The sequence below is a fragment of the Mustela nigripes genome, chromosome 14 (genome assembly GCF_022355385.1).
Source record: "Mustela nigripes isolate SB6536 chromosome 14, MUSNIG.SB6536, whole genome shotgun sequence".
Lineage (NCBI taxonomy): Eukaryota > Metazoa > Chordata > Mammalia > Carnivora > Mustelidae > Mustela > Mustela nigripes.
Window position 1 is genome coordinate 58,838,502 of NC_081570.1, and position 22,415 is coordinate 58,860,916.

General features: G+C 36.6%; 1 protein-coding gene across 1 annotated transcript in view; it reads right to left on the reverse strand.

The window, feature by feature from the left end:
* NEGR1 (neuronal growth regulator 1) overlaps nt 1–22,415 on the reverse strand; it is an 860,988-nt gene that overhangs the window by 168,411 nt on the left and 670,162 nt on the right. Inside the window, exon 6 of the mRNA XM_059375117.1 lies at nt 8,724–8,875. Within this exon, the coding sequence (XP_059231100.1) occupies nt 8,724–8,875 (152 nt within the window). The remainder of the gene's footprint in view (nt 1–8,723; nt 8,876–22,415) is intronic.

The following is a 22,415-nucleotide window of genomic DNA, read 5'->3' on the forward strand; positions in this document are numbered from 1 at the left end:
GGGTCACTGTGCAGTGTGATATGGAGGAAAAAGACAGGATTTTCCACATTCCAATGTGATATGGAGGGAAAAAGGCCTCTGGGTCACTGTGCAGTGTGATATGGAGGAAAAAGACAGGATTTTCCACATTTACCTCCCAATCAACAATGAACTCCAGTTTTATCTTTGTTCTATACCAAGGGCTTGCATCAGGTATTTTGGGGGAAAGAAAGGAATCCACTGCTTTAAAAAGTTGGTGAAAAACGAAGTAGGTAAAGCTGAGACTACTCTAGGTTTAAAGTTCTGCCATTTGACATGGCTAACTAAGGCACTGTTAGCGTCTGTGTTTGGCTCTTACTAGTGGGGACTTGGTGAACTGGAGCTCCACCAGTTCCAACCTATTGGGTATTGTCTCTCATGGAAGGCACCGAATGCCTATTTTGTGTCTAGCTTCTTGAGAACACACAAGGCTTCTAGGAATAAGGTCAGGGAGGAAAAGATCTTCTTGCTTCCCTCATACTGCCTTTCAGCAAATTTGTATATTTCCATTATGTGTGTGACTATTATGTATGTGTGTATTTCAGTTTAGCCGAGTGCCATTCAGTGTGTTGATGTAGCTTTGATATCAAAGTCCAGCTACAATTGCAAACCTAATTTTTGTCAAATATTTATTTCCAGAACATCCAGGGAAGGCTTTCCATTAACATCTTAAAGCTGTGAGGATAAAGCTAGTTGGCTCACGTAGCACACTGTCTTCAATAATCACCAAGTCTAAATTTATTACTGCCTCTTTCAACCAAAATGAAATTCCTATCTCTTTTAAGCTCCAGGAGGGGAGATCAATTTCAATCTAAAATATGAATCATTCAAATTTGTGGTACCACCTTTCACATGGAATCAGTGTTCATTATAATACACAAAAGTAACAGAGAGCCCATACAGTTGCTTACTGGCATGTGGGGACATTTGAAGCAAGCAGAGCGCTGAAATATTACTTGCAAGGGCACAGCTGGCTCCATATTCAACAAATCAGTCAAAAAATAACGTTTGCCTGCCTCAGTCGGATCTAAACAAGGAAAAACTGTTATGCCAGCCACATTCTTACTTTCTTCAATAGCCTCTTCCATTTTCCTTTTGGATACCAGCTATTGACTTTTTTTTTTTTTTTTTTTAAATCTCAAAAAGAAGGTGTCCATCAAATTAAACAGACTGGGAAGAAATATCCTCTAACATGAAAGGAGATTTTCCAGAAACTTAAATAGCATTGATTGTATAAAACATTTGAAATTGGAACTTCATTATTGTCTCCACAGGGTTGCTAAGGCAGGGAAAAGACAAAGTTTGGGTGAGTCCTTTGAATATTGTATGTGTAATTTTTCTGAGGCAAATGCTTTATTATTTGAATAAATGCATGTGTGTGCACACACACACACACACACACACAAGAAAAGAAGTCCTTATCACATCATTAGGACCTATATTCTAGCAAGAGGTTTGACTCCCCACTTTTGGAAACACAGGAAAGAGGAATTTGGCACCCACACAATGGAGCAGTATTATTGTTATCTATATAAGTCTGTATGCAAGGACTCTACTAATATTAAAACTTGACTTGTCCCAGATATTTTCATACATTAGGTCTCAAGAGAAAGGTGTATTAAACCAAAGCTATGTGATTTTTAAGCACTTTGTTTATATGGCTAAGCTTTTTTCCTTCTTAACTAATTCTTTTTCCTTATTTAGCTTTAGATTGTGATTCTTTGTGTCTTATATGAACATCTTTTTTTTTTTTTTTGAGAAGGTGAGAAACAAAGCATTTACAACATAGTTTACCTATAGAAATGACTTCTATGTTACTGAATTACAATCAAATAATTATGCAAATTTGATGAATTGGATCCGTAGATGGCAGGATGAGATCATTCGGTTCACATTCTTTAAGGGGAAGACTTAAAGGAATCATCTCTTTCAGTTGCTCATGTTCAGGAAATGAGAAACACAACTGAAAAATAATATAAAATCCCCCAAATTTCTGAATCCCCAATTTTTTTTTTTTACTTAATAAGGAATTTTGCTATGAATAGTTGGCATGCTGTCATCTATTATTAATTTTGTTAAAGCACTTCTTCCCTGAGGCTGGTCTCTACTGATCTGCAGATATTTTTCTCTATCTTTTACACACACACACACACACACACACACACACACACACACACATTTTCAATGCAGGCTATATTTCAGAAATTTCTGGACAGATAACCTACAAGGGGAGGGATTCATTGTATACTAGGTTTCCCATAGTTTTCCTAACATAAATTTTGCTTTCCCCTAACTTGAGAAATTATATATTCCTTACCTAAAGTAATTCTACTGATGAAGTTACTAACATCTTTGCTTAGAATTAGAGTCCTCTTGGGGCACCTGGGTCGCTCAGTGGTTTAAAGCCTCTGCTTTCGGCTCAGGTCATGATCCCAGGGTCCTGGGATCGAGCCCCACATTGAGCCCCACATTGGGCTCTCTGCTCAGCAGGAAACCTGTTTCCTCCTCTCTCTCTCTGCCTGCCTCTCTGCCTGCTTGTGATCTCTGTCTGTCAAATAAAAAAATAAAATCTTAAAAAAAAAAAAAAGAATTAGAGTCCTCTTACTATTATAGTCTAAAGCCTACAGGCTATGGAAGGCAAAGGGGTTTAAGGTGACTTCATTTTAAATTAGTCCTTTCTTGTTTCTCTGGGACTGAAGAAAAATGCAAGAAAAGAGGCTCACAAACTGAAAATGAAGGAGATTTGCAGAAGAACAAGAATCATGGGAAGGATGATTCACCAAAAACTGATGTACTGCTTCTTTGCCATTGTTGGTCAGGAAGGGGGTGAGATACACATGGCCACCAGACCTATTAATCATAAAGCAAGCCCAATTCAGACCAGGCAGATCATCAGCCTGTGTTCTTCCTTTCAGTGGTTAGTTTTCAGAATTTTCTGATCTGCTGTAGCACAGGACACTGCTGAACATCCCTCTTCTTGAAGAAGTATCCTCCTGTGGCTACCATGACACTGATCTTCCTCTGGCATCTCTCCACACTGAATCCATGAGCTTCTACAGGATGGTTAAACTCAACTGCTCATTCCTCAATGCTGATTTTACTTGGATGTTGGTAGGATACATGACTCAGCTTTTTGCTATACAAGACTGAAATGACCACCTCTATTCTGATAATTTCCAAATTGTATCTCCATTCTGGACTTTACATCTAACTACCTACTGAACATTGCCTCTAGTTGAGGCACTTTTCTTCTTTCAACCTCTAAAATTAAAGTCACTTTCTTCTTTCAATCTCTCCCTACTCCCCAAATCTGAAAATGCTAATCCTCTTCTCATGTTCTTTCTTGATTATTCTTACCCTACTAAATGTTAGGAATTACCTGGACTCCTTCAGTTCCCTTCTTATTCTCTCCACATTTGGTCATTAACTCTCTTAATTTCTCTCCACTCTCTCACCTCTGCCCCTCTTTATGTGGAATTATCTTCTTTTAAATGTAATACTTGGTTTTAGCCCTCACATTACCTAAGAATGTCTTTCAGAAAGGAAATCTGCTCATGTCCTTCCTTTATTGAAAATCCTTCAGTGGCTCTCCAAAACCAGAAGGATAAAGTCCAAGCTCATTTGCAGCCCTTCCTGTCCAAATTCTACATATTTCTAATTCCACTGAGAGATGATGTCCAGTCCTTCCTCAGTACTCTCTTCTCCCACTTTTTACTCTTACCCTATAAAGATACTACCATGTCTTCAAATGTATCAGATTGTTTCACACTGCTGTGTCTTTAGAATTGGCTGGTTCATATTAGAATATTCCCACACCCAGCCCTGTAACCATTTCACACCCAGACTCAATCCTACCATATCCTTTGTTCATGGGACATCTCTACAGTTCTCCCTCAGTCACTAAGACTGAGTTGATCATTATCTCATTTGTGCCACTGTGGTCATGATTGTTCTTGAATGAACTCTTCAAATGTCTGTCTTTGAAAATGATACAATGGTAGTGAAAATGAAATTCTGAGTTGTATCTTAGTTATAATTCTCAAAGTGATATTACCTAACCTGGATGACAGTCCTTTCATGGCCCTCAAGACCAGATTCAAAGCCTCTTCTCTGCCCTGGTATGCTACCATTCCTGAACTGCATTACAGATGTCTTTCGTATTCCTCTCCTCTCATTCATCTGAGGGAACTCTCTAAGGATTGGTTTCCAGATCCTTAATTCTTTTCTTTTCTGTGTGGGTACACACACACACACACACACACGTACATATACATATATATGTATATATATACATACACATGTGTATATACATATATATACACACATATATACATATATATGAACATTGTAGGCAATATATATATTATATAATATATATATATATAATGAATGAAGGTTGTTGCCATTGAATAAATTATTTAATCCTGAAAATAAAACAATTGTTATAGTTTTGCCTTTACTTTTTGAATCTCCTAGATGTCTGAACTTCTATGCAGTAAACATCATATTTAATCTAGAATCAGTGCCACAAAGACTGGTCCCTGCACTGACTAAGGATGAGGTTAAGTTACAAGCTAGAGTTGGGACATTATTTCAGATTTGCATGCCTTCTCCCTGGCTTGCCAGGGACAATTTACCATCTAAATCCTAGTAAAGTGTTGGGCACTGGGTCAACAAATAAAGTTAGCCATCTATATATTGCTTTGTGAACTGAGTGCTCTTAGGGGATATAATATAATTACAATGGATAACATTTATTGTTTACTTTGTTCCAGGCTGATGATAAATGCTTTACATGCATCATCCCATTTAATTTTTATCCTATAGATGGGAGCTGGTAGTGCCCTCATCTTATCAATGAATTAACCGAGGCTTTGCAGCATTTGCTTACGCAAAGTCACACATAACTGGTATGTAGTAAAAATGGGATTCAAACCCAGGCCTGCTTGACTCATTTTATATGAAACACACACACACACACACACACACACACACACACACACCAAAGAATGTTGCTTTTTTTTTTTTTAAATGGTCGTAGTTATAGCAAAGCTCTAAATTATTGCTTCTTGCCTTCTGTCTTCTTGGTGATCTAAGAAATGCAGGTACTAACAAACCAGGAGTAGACTGCCTCAGTCCAAGATTAATCCTAAGTAGTTATGGCCAGGGAGCTGATTCTGAGTGGCTAAAGCTTTGTTGGAAAGCTATTCTCAATCAGTTTGAGTGTTTGCTATGTATAAACAGTATACTAGGCGATGCACATTTCTGATAACCCTGTCTTTGAGTGTATGAACTATCAGGGATACAAACCATGAAAACATAGACATTTTCTTATTCATGGCATGTTCCAAATATCACCATGTACACAACTGACAGAATTTTTGGAGTCTCTTTCTTTTCTCTTGGATAAGAAAATGGGCAAGCTAGCTTTACATAGTCCCTTAACTATAGGAAGAGCTGATCTTCAGCAATAGATTTTTAACAGCTGGTCATAGTCCAATACTAGGTCAGCATACAACTGGCTTCATCTTGGATCAGTTTAAAAGTTGAAGACTCTTCCATTCATAGACCTTGTGAAGTAAAAGCTCTTCTCAAGCGACACAGTGTAATTTCCAGCTAGCATCATGTGGACTTCAAGAAAACTGTCTTTCCCCATAATATAGTTTGTAGATTCACAATGCCTATGTTGGATAACTATACCATCCAAAGAGAAAAGTCTTCAAAGGCAAAGGAAACTAAAGTGAAAATGAACTTTTGGGACTTCCACAGGATCAAAACTTCTGCACAGCAAAGTAAACAGTCAAAACAAAGAGGCAACCCACAGAATGGGAGAAGATATTCACAAATGACACAACAGATAAAGGGCTGACATCCAAGATCTATAAACAACTTAACACACACAAAACAGATAATCATGTCAAAAAATGGGCAGAAGGCATGAACAGACAGTTCTCCAAAGAAGACATACAAATGGCCAACAGACTCCTGAAAAAATGTTCATCATCATTAGCCATTAGGGAGATTCAAATCAAAACCACATTGAGATACCACCTTACACCAGTTAGAACGGCCAAAACTAACAAGACAGTAAACAACAAGTGTTGGAGAGGATGTGGAGAAAGGGGAACCCTCTTATACGTTTGTTGGGAATGCAAGTTGGTGCAGCCACTTTGGAAAACAGTGTGGAGACTCCTCAAAACAAAAAACAAACAAACAAAAAAAAACAGAGCTACCCTATGACCCTGCAATTGCACTACTGGTTATTTACCACAAAGATATAGATATAGTGAAAGGGAAGGCCATCTGTACCCCAATGTTCATAGCAGCAATGGCGACAGTCACCAAACTGTGGAAAGAGCAAAAATGCTCTTCAACGGATGAATAGATAAAGAAGATATGGTTCATATATACAATGGAGTATTATGCCTCCATAATGAATACCCAACTTTTGTATCAACATGGACAGGACTGGAGGAGATTATGCTGAGTGAGATAAGAGTCAACTATCATATGGTTTCACTTCCTTGTAGAGCATAAGGAATAACAAGGAGAACATCTGGTCTACCTTAAACTCACAATAAGTGTTACTTGTAATCTTCCTGCTATTGTCTTGCATATTTAGAGATTACAAATACACGTTTTACATCTAAAACCCAGTTCATTCATTCATTTATTCTTTAGCCATTTAATCACTTATTCAATGCTTAACAAATTCATTTACTCCCCAAAGATGTATTGATTACCTATTAGATTAGATTACCTATTGATTACCATGCTTGGTGATATGAGAAATAACATAATGAGACAGGTATTGATCCTATATTCTTAACAAACATAATTTGGTGGAGAGAGATGAAATGCATATAAAAATAATTACTGTACAAAATAGAAATAGTGCAGTAAGAGCTTCAGATGAGGTCACACAAGAGTTCTGAATGTATAGATGCTTCTTCAGATTTCCAGGGCTATGCTCAAAATTACAGAAAAGATTTGCATATTATGTCTTTGTTGACAAATCAATCAAATTGTGCTAGTAGTTCATAGCATTGTTACATCCAGGAACCAACCGGGAAAGGGAGATGATCAGAGTCCATTCTAAAGACACCATGCTTAGAAGCCCTTTCAGCAGTGAGGTATTTCCAAATGGTTGCATTAAAGTTGCCAGAGCACCAAAAACACATAAGTGACATTTGTTCCCAATTTGTCACATTCATTAATGTTTCAGTTTCAAAAATCAGAATGTGATTTAGAAATTCAAATACCAAAAAGTTAATGTGTTATTAAGCCTTAAATTTTTTTTTACTTTGCCTGTTTAATTCATTTATTCTTTCAGGTTCTTGAATATTTAAATCATTTAAAATATTAATGGTATATAAAAGAAGTATCAATATTTACATTAAATGGGATTTCACACTGCTCTGTAATATTTTTAATCATTTATATTATTCATAATTACATGAAAAATCATCCTCATGGAAGAAACTTAAGTTTATTATACTATAGGTATTGCATAGCAAGCAGTGTTTTTCAGAGTGTGGTTATTAAGAAATATTAAGTAATATTAAGCTAGAATAATAAGTGATATGTTGTTTTTAATATGTATATAAAGCAAATCCTTTTCAAATGATTATTTTCTACTAACAACTAATATATTTTAACTAATAAAAGAGGTACTTAAACTGTGGTAATTCAAAGTTCATAAATCATAGTTTTTACAGTATATTTTTAAGTAGCAGAAGTATTATATATCCCATCCTCACTTCTGCAAGATGGAAGTGATCATGTCTATGATGAATTACACAATATCCACATTTTTCAGAGACAGCTTATTATCACAGGATGATAACATAAATATATGTCAGCTTACTATAAAAATATTAACTACAAAAGATAAGAATGATTCAGATAATTCTGTGGAACTGAAAAGATAGTATATTCTGTCTAATCTTTGAATGTTTTAAGAAATACTCCACTTGAAAATTAGGAATATCTAATGGTTCTGAAAATGTGTTGTTTATTCAGCTCTTGAAAAGCACTAAAAGTAATTGTAGGAGAAAAACATCAGCTTAGGTTTCTCTCCATTCAAGCAATCCTCATGTTTGTTCTTCCTTTTTCATTTCTAGTCCTTAGAAATGGACTAGGAACCAAGATATACTAGAATATTTATTTAAGCAAAACCTTAAGTTGTATTTCAAATACAATTTTGAGTAAAAGCATTACCTGTATGGACAAAATACTCTGTCCATGACCATTTACTTACTCTTTCACTTTATATATGGCATGTGAAATTTTCACTATTCCAAGATGAATGTCTAAACAAAACCAACCAAAAGTAAATTCAACTGAAATTAGCCTATGCTTAAGGACACTGTAATATATTTTTACAAACAAAACAAAACCAAAACAAACAGAAGCCCACCAAACCACCAGAAGACATTTTTCAGTGGGTCCTATCATTTTGGAAATTTTCCCCTTTTCTCAGCTCCAAAACACTTTTCTAAACATATGTGGACTTCAAGAGGAATTCAAAAAATTCTCAAACACCCATACCATTTAGGGGCCAAGTTTCCTCTGTGTAAGGGATGTGTCACATCAGGCTGAGTTCTAAAATGAACATACACCATTCTCACGTTTTATTTCTGCTGATGGACTGGAACCAAGGGCCCCCCCCACCGGGAGCATTTTGGCAACACTGTATTACTTACGGTTGAGAGGCAGGCTCGCATTGGTTGTGCCCAGCTTGTTGGCAGCCACACAAGTATAGTTGCCGAAGTGCTCCTGTGTCACATTGGTAACAGTGAGAATGGATCTTGTGCTAAAGTTTTGAATAATGATTCCTTGTTGGCCATTGAAAAGCCTAGAAGACAAAATAAACTCTAGGTAAATATGCATTGTGAATACCATTTTTAGTTTTATCTTTATTGGGGTTGTCATGGCAACTCATAGACAGTTTTGTCCACACTCGTGTTAGCATATAATGTGATCATATATTTTCCTTACATTAGTAGATATCAGGGAGGAGAAGCTGGTTGACAACTGTAGATTGTTCCTAAGGGAGGATTTGTGCTCTACAACAAACTGAATTTCGATTTCCACATGTCCTATTCATACATTGATTTGCATTTTAGAAAACTAAACACATCACAGCAACAGCATCTCATCTGTTAATGTCGAGAAAGAGTAAAGCAAATGAAATATAATGATTTTACTAAAAATGCAAACTGACGGTTTCTAAAAAAGTTGGCTAGGATACGTCTAAGCCATCTCAGATGATATCAGATGACTCCCATGAAAGTTAACCCCACAACTGTGATAAGATGGTTCTGAGTCTAGGGTCAACACCACTTTGCTGCTGCCATGTACGAACCAGACAGATGACTTGCTTTTAAACCTAGAGAAAAAGCAGCAGTCTAGCATTGAGAAGAGCATTTCAAGTTGACTCTCATCTTGGCCACATATTAGGGATGTGGCTGGGAAAGTCTTCTAACCTTTCTGGGCCTCAGTATAAGATTCTATTTTCCCCAATTCCACCCTGACTACCCAAAAATCTTTCTCCAGGCTTACCAGCAGAGGTCTCACTCTCCAAGAGGCTGGCAGAGCACCACTGTTCTCAAGGCTTGCCAAGCCCACTCTGGTTCACTCTTTTCCTGATCTGCATACAATGGTCATCAGCCCCTTGTATCTCTGCCAGCTGGATCCTTCCCTCCTCACTCAGTTCTGATCTGTGTCTTATGTTTCCTACTCTAATGCTCCTTAAATGACTCTTTTCCTTTCTCTCTGTGCATGTTTCTCTCAAAATTGTGAGATTTCTAAAACCAAAGTCACATTCTTGCACATTCTGCTACTCTGTAGCAATTTCCAGGCACACAGGTCTTTTCAACCCAAATAAATTGTACTGGTTTAAATTCCTCAAAAGGTAGGGCCATATGGACATACTTTACTTTATATTTGAGTCCCGCAAAGCACTTAATACTAAAAAAAAAAAAAAAAAAGTTTGGGGTGCCTAAGTGGCTCAGTTGGTTAAGCGTCTGCCTTCAGCTCTGGTTGTGATCTCCAGGTCCTGGGATTGAGACCCAGGTCATGTTGGGTCCCTGTTCAGTGAGGAGTCTGCTTCTCCCTCTCCCTCTGCCTCTCCCCTGCTCTCTTTCTCTCTCACACACAAATAAAATCTTAAAAAAAACAAAAAGGCAAAAAGTTCATAGATCAACAGTATTGGGTGACATCCCCACAACACAGGGACCGGTAAGCCCCTTGAGAAATTCTCTTTCTAAATATGAATTCTGAAATAATGAGGATGCCAACCAGACGATAACATCTCCCTAACTAATCCCAAAGTTTACGATGAAAAGATGTGCTGATCTCAATATGGGCTATGTAAGTTCATAGCCCAAATGGCATGGTATTTTTCCTTAATATGTTCAGGTTTTAGTACTAAATATTTCTTTAATCATGAAGATGCTAATAAATGGCATTCTCCTGAGAGTTTAGGTTGAACTCCTTTGCATTACATTATGTGACTTGCATCTGAATTTAGATAAAATATACTGTAGCTACACGCAGATTAAAATAAGCAGCCATGCTTGATTACCCTGGGGATTACTTATATTTCATGTAATAGCTGAATTTGACTTATCCAAAACTCAAACTTTAATCAGATTAATAAAACTCTGAGCTAAATAAACATTGAAAAACCTTAACTTGAGCAATAAACCTAATGATCTGCAACTCTGACACAAGAAAATAGGGCATAAAATATCAAGGATATGGCAGTTTTTAACTCTCCTATCTTATATTGCAAATCTATCAACATTTATGCCAAAAATATCATCATGATTATTGTATATTTTCCTGCATCACATTAATAACTTTATTTTTAACCAATTACTATATGCTATGTATAAAAATTCACAGCTTCATTGTCCAGAGAGCTTTGGCATTATGGCCCAAATCTATCTGACCATGTCTATGCTAGGGACACATTCTCCAGAGGACTCAGCAACTCCCTGAACTACTAAATCCTTATAGTGCCCCACTTACCAAAACTAAGATTCATTTTGCTGCTAAAGAACTAAGAAGAAATTAGTCAGGGTCTTCATTTGGCTAGACCCTAGGGAGAAAATATCAAGGGGGTTGAGTCAGTAACTTGATGGGATTGTTTGCTTATGTTCCTTCAGGCTGTCTTTCTAGCTGGCTTCTAATACTCTGCCCTTCAGTGTGTCGGAGGGCAAAGCCCCAGATGTTGCAAAATCATGTAGCATGTCCACACTCTGTATGTGTAGACCCATTCTTGGTCTCTGGCCAGCGCTGCTTTGTGCATCCTCATTGAGGGGCACGCCATTAGAAATTCCTGCTGCTCTCCTCAGCCTGTCAGGTGATGATGGCCTATAAATAGGAAAAGTTACCTTTCCCAGGGGGATGTACTTCCCTCTAGAGGAAGCTACCTTTCTGAGATTACTGGAGAAGTCCAAAATGTCCTTTCTTCTAGAGTTTGGAGTTTTAGAAATGCCAACTCCTCAAATACACTCTAAGAACATATTTTTATCCAGTAGATGGCTGAAATAGACCTTCCAAAGTTGATCTTGAGGCAGAAAGACTTCTGAGATGGTATATATCTCAGGAGGTGTATTTCTGTGATTTTCCTGCAGGAATCCTGAGAGCACATGGAGTGAGGGGTTTTCTCACCCATTCAAATCAATTCTGAAAATTGCCATTGCTACAAAGATGAGTCCTATGCTTAGGTGATTAGGGACTTGGCTGGGTAACACATGTCTTTGAAAATCTTTGGAGGCCCCTCAGGAGATCAAAGCTGAAGAGAAGAATCAATCAAACAGGTGTTTACAACTAAGTTTATGTCAGTCACAATGGGGACCCTGTTAAGATGAATACTTCTACCTTTAGTTACCAGATATAGAAATTTGAACCACACTTATAATTCCCATCATGTCTGTCTTTAATGTAACTTCAATCTTTGATTAAAAACAAATAAAAAAGTGCTCTTTAGTTGATATTTTTCTTTATCAAACAGTTTTATTCCAAAATGGTTGGATATAGTTATATTTTCTGTAAAAAGAATAATTTTTAACAACTTTTATCATATTTGACAAATTAAATTGTTATTCTGTGTTAAAGAAAATTCTTGTTAGCTTTCAAACATGCCTATTAACAGAAGGACCCTTGCCCCACTGAATTTCTCATATCTATCCCAGACTTGTTTGAAACCAGACTTCCTTATATCAATGATGTGAAATTTTAAAGTGACAACTCAAGCAATAGTTTACAGTACACCTTGCAATAAAACCAGAGAACTAAATCCAGAATACTGCCTTATTTGGAGTTCTCTCCTTTCTCTAAATACTTAAGTTTTTCAAGTTCTAGGAGAATTGTTCTTGTATTGACTCAGATTACAGAATAAGAGACATTTTCATATAGTCTTTTCCCCCAAAGAGAGGAAAGCAATTCTATTGGATTAGTGGTTAAATACAGTATTCCTTCCTCAGAAGTAGATCAGCAGCATTTGGCACTTGCTTAGAAATTTCTGAGCATTTTTATTTTTTGCATTTTTACCTTTCAATGGATCCTATGGCTATGAGATCCTTCCATTACTGTGGAGCTTGTTGTCCTGTACCCTCTACACCTATGGTAGTTTGTTCCATACTGCTTGGATCAGAATGTTTGTGTCCTCCCCAAATTCATATGTTGAAAACTTAAGCCCCAAAAATGATGGCAATAGTGGCTGGGACCTCTGGAAGATGTTTAAAAATCATGAAAGTGAAACCATGATGAATGGGATTAGTGCCTTATAAGAGGTTCCAGAGACCTCCCATAGCGCCTTCTGTCTTGTAAAGATGCAGTAAGATGTCTGTGACCTAGAAGAGGACCCTCTCCAGACCATGCTTGCACCCTGATCTTGGACTTCTAGCTTCCAGAAGTATGAAATAACTCTCTGTTGTTTATAAGCCACCTAATCCGTGGTATTTTGTTATAGCAGCCTGGATGGACAAAGACACATACTGAAGACCATTGCCCTCATTCTTCTTCCTTCTGCCTTTTATTAATGCTTCATAAATCTGTGAACAGCAGGCTATCTGTCCCGCCAGCAGATGATGAGGTAACTCATAAATAACACAGCCTGACCAAATAACTAGTTCTGAATTAGAAGAGGCCCTTATATTTTCAAGTGTCAGTTAGAAAGGAGTACCACATAGAAAGCATAATAACAAAGGATATTTATATATCGGACTCTTGAAATGTTCATGAAATTTACAATCATAGCATCTCTCAGGTAGTAACTAGGATAGACAGAAGAGTCCACTGAAATATCCAACAGCAAAACTGACCACAAAGCCACTGGCACTGATTGTTAAGACTGCAAAGTTAAATGGAACAGCCCTACCAGACCTCATTCATTTTATATATAAATTGAGCCTCATGACACATTTTGGGACTACCATTTACTATCTGCCTTTCCAGGTTAGGAGGAAAAATAAATATTCTAGAAAAATTTCAGGTGCAAATAGTCACTGAAATACTTCACTGTGAATACAGGAAATATGTACAAGTGTATCAGACAACATTTAAAATATTAAAGCAAATTGAAACAGGAGTGGGAGATGTTCTCAAGTGATAATAGATCTTTTATCAGACTAGAATACAAGGAAATATGATAATAATATGTCATGTTATAAGAAAATATGACAATAATGTATCATGTTATATAACTGGATAAGATTATTATGATCATATTAATTGATCTTTGGGTGGTAGTATAGCAGACATGGAAGACAGTAGGGGACAGAAAGTAGTTCTTAAGTCATAAGAATTATATGTACAAAGAAAAGGAATGTTATTTCCAACAATGGATTGCAGCCTTCTGACTTCTAAGAAGTGGTATGAATCAAGGATACAACTCAAGAAGAAGAGCTTCAGAAAAATTCATGGTTGATAGTAAAAATGTCACATGTGATATGGTCTTAATGGAAATGAAGTTTTATTTGGTCATCAAATGATGATTAAATACCTCCCATGCTGAAGGCACTGAGTTAAGAATCAAAGGGTGGGGGGGAGACAAGTAAAACATAGTTCTATATAAGGACCTTGGCTACACTTAAAAATGTGAAGATGAAAATTATTAAATTAAAAAATTTAAAAACAAAACAAAAATGTGACGATGACACTGAGATGGTATATTGGTCCTTGCACAACACATCCCAATGCCTCTCTCAATGACAGAATTCTAGCTTACGTAAATTTTGGCTCTGAATCATGGCCATATTTCTACTCTTTTTAATGTAAGCAGGAATGCCTTATGTATGAGGAAAATGTTAGCTGTTCTCAACATATTATTGAAGTAATCTAACATGAAAGAATTCCAATGTTGTACAAAAAAATTTTGGTGTGAAGAGTATGGGAAACTGACATTCAGAAAACATTTTAGCATTTTCAAATGTATGTCAACTAATCTTCATAGCAGCCCTAGGAGGTAAGCTTTACTAGTCCCATTTTACAGATGAAAAGAAAAAAGAAGTTTAGAAAGATTAAGTTAATTTATCTTCTATCATCTGGTAAGTGGTAGAACCAACATTCAAACCCAGATCTTCTGACTCTTGGTATTGTCCCATTTGAATACCAGTAGCAACTGGTATTCAAATCATTAAGTAGAAACCAGGATATTGTGTTTGAGTTTGGAAAGACATGGCAGAAATCATGAGTGATTTCAGAAAATTGAGTCAAGACAGGGAATAGAACAAGTGGAGCCAAATCACCAAGTAATATGTGGTATCTGTACTAGGAAAGCCAGATCCAACCCATGGGGTGAATCTAATGGGACAGAAAAAAAAATAATTAAGGTTAGTTCAGCTATGTTTTTGCAGATTCCCTGGACCAGAGGTTTCTTAACTACCTGTGTGAGGCTTAACTATGCCCATCAGTCTTTTGTAGTAGTTACCTTTTGCTCCCAGTGGAGTCACCCTTTCAGGCTACTTACATTCCCAAGATGAGAGGTATGAAATGGTCCAAGACTCTTTCTTCCTCTAACTACCTGCCACACAAAAAATACCTTCAGCATTGATTATTATTTTTTCTTCTCCTAGGTTCAATAAATATTTGGGTTGTAGTAAATTCTCTCCATAGTGTATATGTGCAATACAGTCAAGGATGACAGAAAATAAAACAAAATAAAACATAACATAGATGAGTGGCAAGAATGCAGTAATTTTTTTTAAAGATATTATTTATTTATTCGACAGACAGAGATCACAAGTAGGCAGAGAGGCAGGCAGAGAGAGAGGAAGGGAAGCAGGCCCCTGCTGAGCAGAGAGCCAAACCCAGGGCTTGATCCCAAGACCCTGGGATCATGACTTGAGCCAAAGGTAGAGGCTCAACCCACTGAGCCACCCAGGCGCCCCAAGAATGCAATAATTTTAAGTAAGTTTAAAATTGGCTCTGAAGTTCAAGTCCTAGTGATGCTATGGAGTTACTGTGTCCTTTCTGAGTTGGTCAAATCACCAGCAAATTAAAAACTTCTCTTTAGCACACAATTTCAGGTGCAAATTTTCATATATTTGCATGACTTTTGATTACCGTCCATATTCCCCATTAGCATGTAGCTCCATTAAGACAAGCTTCCTAATTTTTGTTATACATTGTATTCTGAGCATGGAGCACAATATTGGGAACTTAATAGGTGTATGATAAGTAGTTATTGTATGCTCGACTGCATGAATTCTGCTTTTACATTTTTGTCTTGCTTAGTTTTTTCATCTGCAAAATGGAAAAAATGAAGCCAATCTCAAAGTGTTGACATAAGAATGGTTTTTAAATGTATACAATGTAATATCTACACACACACACACACACACACACATCAAATGCAGTAGGCACTAGAAATATGATAGGTGTTATTATTGTTCAATGATAGGGTCTGTTTCTTAGACAGAACAGATACATTTCCTCTCAGATGGCAGCAAAATATTAAATATTGAAAATACAGGAAATTATTTTTAAAGGAGAGATCTGCGACAGTGACTGAAAAGATCATAGCATCATGATTTCAAGATGTGCCAAGTTCAGTCTCAATTACATGTGTATTATCAACCTCATCTAGGTTTTCCACAGATGTGCAGGGTAGAGAAAAAAAAATAAAAGTAAAAAGAAGGAGGAATAAGAACTCTTAGATACCAGAGAGAAATGAAAATTGATGTGAACATGCTGCTATAGCAACCTATTGGTTTACTGTGCTGCTTGGTACTTAAGGCTTGAATACAATATGATATCATTTATTCCTAGGAACAGACCAAAGAATATCATGCATCAATGTCTCAGCCCCAAGGGGTATCTATCTTTAGTTGCACATTTGAATAAATTAATGTATTATAATATATTAGGACATTTTAATGATTTTAGACTTTATTAGGCTATTTAAAATGTATGTCTTGTTTACTTTGTCAATTTTAATGAAATTAATAATTTTAGATTAGAGACCTTTGGGCTGCCTTACTTGTGACAATTTGGTTCACACGGGGAAGATACTGCCTTTAACTTTACATCAAGTAAACAAAGGCTATAGTGCAGGTGTCAATCCTCCCCTGACTGCAGCGAGTCTCGTATCCCTGACAACCTGGCCTACGACTGGATTTTTTCCCCTTTGCTTGAATGGCTTTTCTAATATCAATGTGCCCATGATTTTAATGTCAAATTTCATCCCACAATAAACCAACACAACTATTTTGCAGAGATCACATTCACAAAAAAGAAATCCTGAAAAGTCAGAACTGAGCAACAGAAACCAGCCTCTTTCCTGCAATCACATACTGGGTTTACCACGTCCTGCAAACTAAGGTGATGGATGATATTGTACTAATATTCTCTTCTCAATGTGAAAATGTGTGAAAATAAGAATGGCTCTGTTTCTTCAGGATTAAAAGGCCGCAACTCACTCTTGCAACAGATGCCGGGAACACAATGGCGAACAGGGCAAAACCCTCACTCTCAGGGAGGTTACAGATTAGGAGAGAGACCAGTAAACAAGCTGAACATCATCTAAAAAGTGCCCTGATAGAGGTAAGAACAACAGGAGTACATCTGGAGAGACGCCATTCCAAGTAAAAAGGGGTCTGGGTAGTTTTCGGAGAGAAGGTCACACGTGAATTGAGACTAAAGGACTAGTGGAAGGCAGCCAGCCAAAGGTAGCAGGATGGTTGCGTGTGTGTGGAAGGGGCTTATAAGCAAAACGGCCTATATATGAAAAGGCCTTAAAGACAGAGATCATGCCACAGTTTGTAAACTGAATATTTTAGGACAGTTACGACCCTATTGTGGGGTGGTAGGATGGCAAGATAACCAGAGAGGTAAACAGAGGCAGGAACATGAAGGCCTCCCATGCCACACTGTGATGTTAGGACATTCATGTAGGAACATTCAAGAATGCTTGAAAGGATTTAAGTAAAAAGTGATAAAATCAGATATTTATTTTGGAAATACTGCTATGAATTTTAAGAACACAACCAAAACCTAGCTGTCTATTGGTGGACTGTGTCTGTAGTATCAACACCTCGATCTCAGTATGTTCTAAACCAAACTCGGTGCAATCTCTCCCAAATCTCTTTTCCTCTGTTCCCAGCTTCAGTTAATGACTTCATCATTCACCTTACTACTGAGCTAGGAAACTTAAAAATTTATCTTCAAGTGGTCCTTTCTTTGTATCTAATCAATCACTGAAATGTATAAATACTAACTTTTCCCTGTTTTGCTTTAAAAAAAAGACTCATTCATTTATTTGAGAGATAGAGAGTGCACGAGTGGGAGGGGCAGAGGGAGAGGGAGAGAGAATCTGAAGTAGACTGAGCACTGAGCATTCAGAGCCTGACACATAGCTGGATCTCCTGACCCTGAGATCAGGATCTGAGCTGAAACCAAGAGTCGGATGCTTAACCGACTATACCACTCGGGTGCACCCCCTCTCTTGCTTTTTAATTGCACAACTTATACCCTAGTTTAAACCATATTTTGTATCTTTCCCATCCTAAATTGTCTGAGAAACATTTTATGAAGACAAGGAATGGATATTTCTACTGCCCTTGAAAAGTCCTTTAGTGGCTTCTTACATCCTATGGAATCAAGTCTAAATGTATTATCCTTTATCCTGACATTTAAAATGCTCCAAGTCTTGCCCTAACATGCATTTCTAACCCTATCTCCTGTTACACCTGATTTCACATCCTGTACCTCGAGACATAAAAAGAAACCCTCTCACACAATGCTTACATTACTTGACCACCTTCTTTCCTTGCTTATGATTTTTCTTGACTCCTTGCAATGTTTGGAAATACTGTTCATTGATATCAAGCATAAAAGCTACCTTTTCCCTGAAGCGTTTGTTAATGCTCTGATTTGAGTTGAATGGACCCCTGCTGTGCACTTTCAAGGACTTGACTTAGGACTCCCTTAGGGTCTTCTTATGTGGTCCTTATTTCATTTTGGTGATTTTTATGACAAACTATAAGCTGTAAGTCAGGAAATGAAAACAGGACTAGCCTACTTTTAATTTTGTTTGAATGTCCCAGAGTTTTAAATATAATAGTTTGCATGTATATCTTACATGGACATGTGTTTTCCACTTCCCAGTAGTTGAAATACTCTTGCTTATTTCATATGTTTATCCTTTACTTCTTCCCTGGCCTGGGATGATAAAGTCTTCACAGGGATAATAAAACTGTATGGATAAGACTTAGGTTATAAAAAAAAACGTGAAATATCAAATAAAATTATAGATAGATAGTGAAATTACATTAGAAACAAAAGTTTCTTCAGTTAAGCAACTTAATTTGTTTTCAATCTTTACCAATTATGTCACCGTTAAATGCCTAATGTATATGTGTTGAATGAACATGTAAATTCTCAGGTCAGCAAGGAAAATTGTTTTTAACATGGATGGTAATGGATTATTTCTAGTACTGTTCTAAATCAAAATATGTAACTGCTTAGTCTTACAAGAATGGCCTTGCAGAGACACCTGGGTGGCTCAGTTGTTAAGCATCTGCCTTCTGTGCAAGCCATGATCCCAGGGTCCTGGGACTGAGCCCTACATCGGGCTCCCTGCTCAGTGGGAAGCCTGCTTCTTCCTCTCCCACTCCCCCTTCTTGTGTTCCTGCTCTCATTGTCTCTTTGTCAAATAAATAAATAAAATCTTTTTTAAAAATGGCCTTGCCTATGAGAAGATAAAAGAGAGAAAAAAGGGGATAGAGATAGAAAGAGAGGGAGAGGGAGAATGAGTTCATTTATTTCTAGTCCCTTCTGAATAATCAAAGTTGCATAAAATCTAGAAGAGGGATATTTTGACACAAGACTCAGGATATTGGCAGTTGGTTCTGTTTTTGCTTTTAAAATTCACTTTGATAAGTTATAATATATACAACTCAATGAGTCCGGGGTAAGTACACACCTATGAAACCATAACTACCACGGCCAGAAGTACATCCATTACCTATCGAGGTTATCTTGACATTAGATTTTACTTCCCTTTCTGTACTTCCCTTCAACAAGTCATTTTACTTCTATAAGATATTGTTTGTTTGTTTGTTTGTTTGTTTTTCCTCAGGTATAATCTAGTTATATTTGTATGGGGTGCTTGGGTGACTCAGTCAGTTAAGCATCCGACTCTTGATTTCATCTCAGGTCATGATATTAGGGTGATGTTATTGAGCCCCATGTTGCACTCTGCACTGAGCACGGGGCCCCTTAAGATTCTTTTTCTCTCCTTCAGCCCCTCCAACTCTCATTCACTCCTGTGCTCTCTCTTTCCTTCTCTCACTCTATAATAAAATTAAATTTTAAAAAATCTAGTTAAAATTGTGTGAGGAATGGGTAAGATAGTATACAGTGAGTTATATGTGTTATAAAATTACAAAGTCAGCAGGTAGGGTAAAATTTGCATGTCATTAAAATTTCCCTTAAAATTCTTTATTTTAAAATAAGATACTTTATAAGAGTCTCTAAAATGGAGGGCAAGTACTCCAAATTGGGTACCAAGTGATCTGTAGGAGTGTGAAAAGAAAATAATAAAATGCCCATTTGTTCTTTAATTATATCTCATCTTTTAAATTTTATCCGTTACAGGTCACTTAATGCTTGCAAAGTATCAGTTCAAAAGTGCATATGTACAGTTTACAAACAAGTATTCATACACTGATAGTTTTTCCTAAATTTTAAATTTTACTCGGAAATATATATTTCAAAAATGTTGTGGACCACTGCTTTACATCAATGATCTCCCTACCAAACAGGTACCATTACAAGAGGATGATGCCATCGTCACAAAATGAAACAAAACCCATGCTTTTGCAATACCTACTTGAACATTAATCCATTAAAATTTATTTTGTGTTTTTGGTCTTAATCCTAAATAAATATACTCTTCTCAAACCCTAAATTAACTTCATTTCATGTCATCAAAGATAATACTTGTTTAATAGTACTTTTCCTATTCTGAAAGTTCCCTTCACTGAATATAAGGAGTCTATTTCTTTTTCTATTATCAAGAAAAAAAAAGTTTAAATGTTTGGCTTTCTATATAATTAAACCCCAAATTCTGATTTTCCCAATACTAAAATGCAAATGGAACAAAATTAAGTCTGTGAGCACTGTCCCTACCAGGTATGCTAAGAATCTAAGTGTTAAAAGCAAATAATTAAAAAATAACTATTTTATACCAAAGGATAATATTTTAATAATAAGTATAAAACTTTAATCATTCTCATGGTGCTTATCTAAACAGTGTAATAAACTAAAGGCCAAAATGACTAATATTTCTAATTTTAAAAAAAAAGTTTCTTTTTTTTTCTTTTTTTAATTGTCATCCATGCCATCCATGAGGGGGATAGCGGTAGAAGCTTATCTTTGAAGATAGTATCTGATGATTCTTAACTCTTGATATTCATGTTCCCACTTCCCCCTTCTACTTTGAATAGGGTCACCCTGTATAAGCAGGAAGCTATTACAGGAATGACAGAGCATAACTTCTGGGACTAGGTCATAAATAGTGTCTACCTTGCTCTCTCTTGGATTAGTAGTTCTGGGAAAAGTTAAGAAGGCAATCAAGCAGTCCCATGAAGAGACAATTAAGTGAGGCCTTCTGCCTATAATAAGAACTAACTTGCCAGAAATCTGAGTGAGTTACCTTAGAAGCAGACCCTTTAGTCCTAGTCAAGCCTTTAGATGACCAGCACCAGGTAACACTTGACTGTAACCTGATGAGGCACCCTGAACCACAACTACCCAGCTAAGCTGCTCCCATCCTGACCCACAGAAACTGTGATAGTAAATGCTTACTGGTTTCAGCTGCTAAGTTTCAAGCTAACATATTATTTAGCAGTAGATAACTAAGAATGGCAGTGTATGCAAGAGAAAGAATGTGGACTGAGAGGTTAACAATAAAATGTGTCTTGATGGCATCTTTGAAGTTGAGAGGACAGGTTAAGACTCTTGTGTCTCAGTTCTGCCATCGGTAAATTGAGGACAATAAATTGTGTTTCACAGAAGTCTGAACAGGAAGAGAGATAAAAGAATTTAAAGAACCTGGAAAGTGATTTGTCTTCAGTAAGCATTTGTTTCCTTGTTTTCTTTTCAATTGTGCTTTATTTTTCAGGTTTTTTTTTTTAAGGTGTTTAGATTATTCTCAGCACCCAGATATGGATTTTATAGGATGTGGAAGAACTATAGGCAGAGATGAGACTAAGGATGCTCAGTTACTGCCTCTTTTTTTATTTATTTATGTTTATTTGTTCATATTTATTTGAATGAAGATCAGCTTTGAAGATCTTAAGTTAAAAGAGATGAGTTTTTATAAACATTCTCTTAAGCAGAAGTGAAGAGAGTAAGCTATTTTTTAATATATTTGTACGCTCAAAGTGAAAAATATCTCTAGGAAATAAAACTTCTCCAGATCTTGTAAAAACTCTGCTACACTTTGACAGGATCTCTGACAGCTTCATGTTTCCGTTAGTGACCTTGAGGTCAAGAAAACAGCTCAGAAACGTGCTGTATCTGTTTCTTCTCTGTGTGTCTACCTTGATTCCATTATTTCTGTGTCTTTGACTAAGTAAATTCAGAAAGCATAAGTGAGTGTTTGTATGTGCAGTCTTTTATTTTGCTAATTCATAAGTGACCTGCAATGTCCTTACCGTTGCCATTTAACATTGACATTTCAAATTATTTTTGATAGTCTCTGAAGTGCCATGACCTACACTAGATGCATAGACTCTGCATGAAGATTTGTAAGACTTCTGGAGTTCAAATCCCAGCCCTCCACTAACTGTATGAACCCGTGCAAGTTACTTAAAAACACTCTGTGCTTTGTTTTCCCCCAAGCAAAAGGTGACCATAAAAATAGTATCTAACTAATA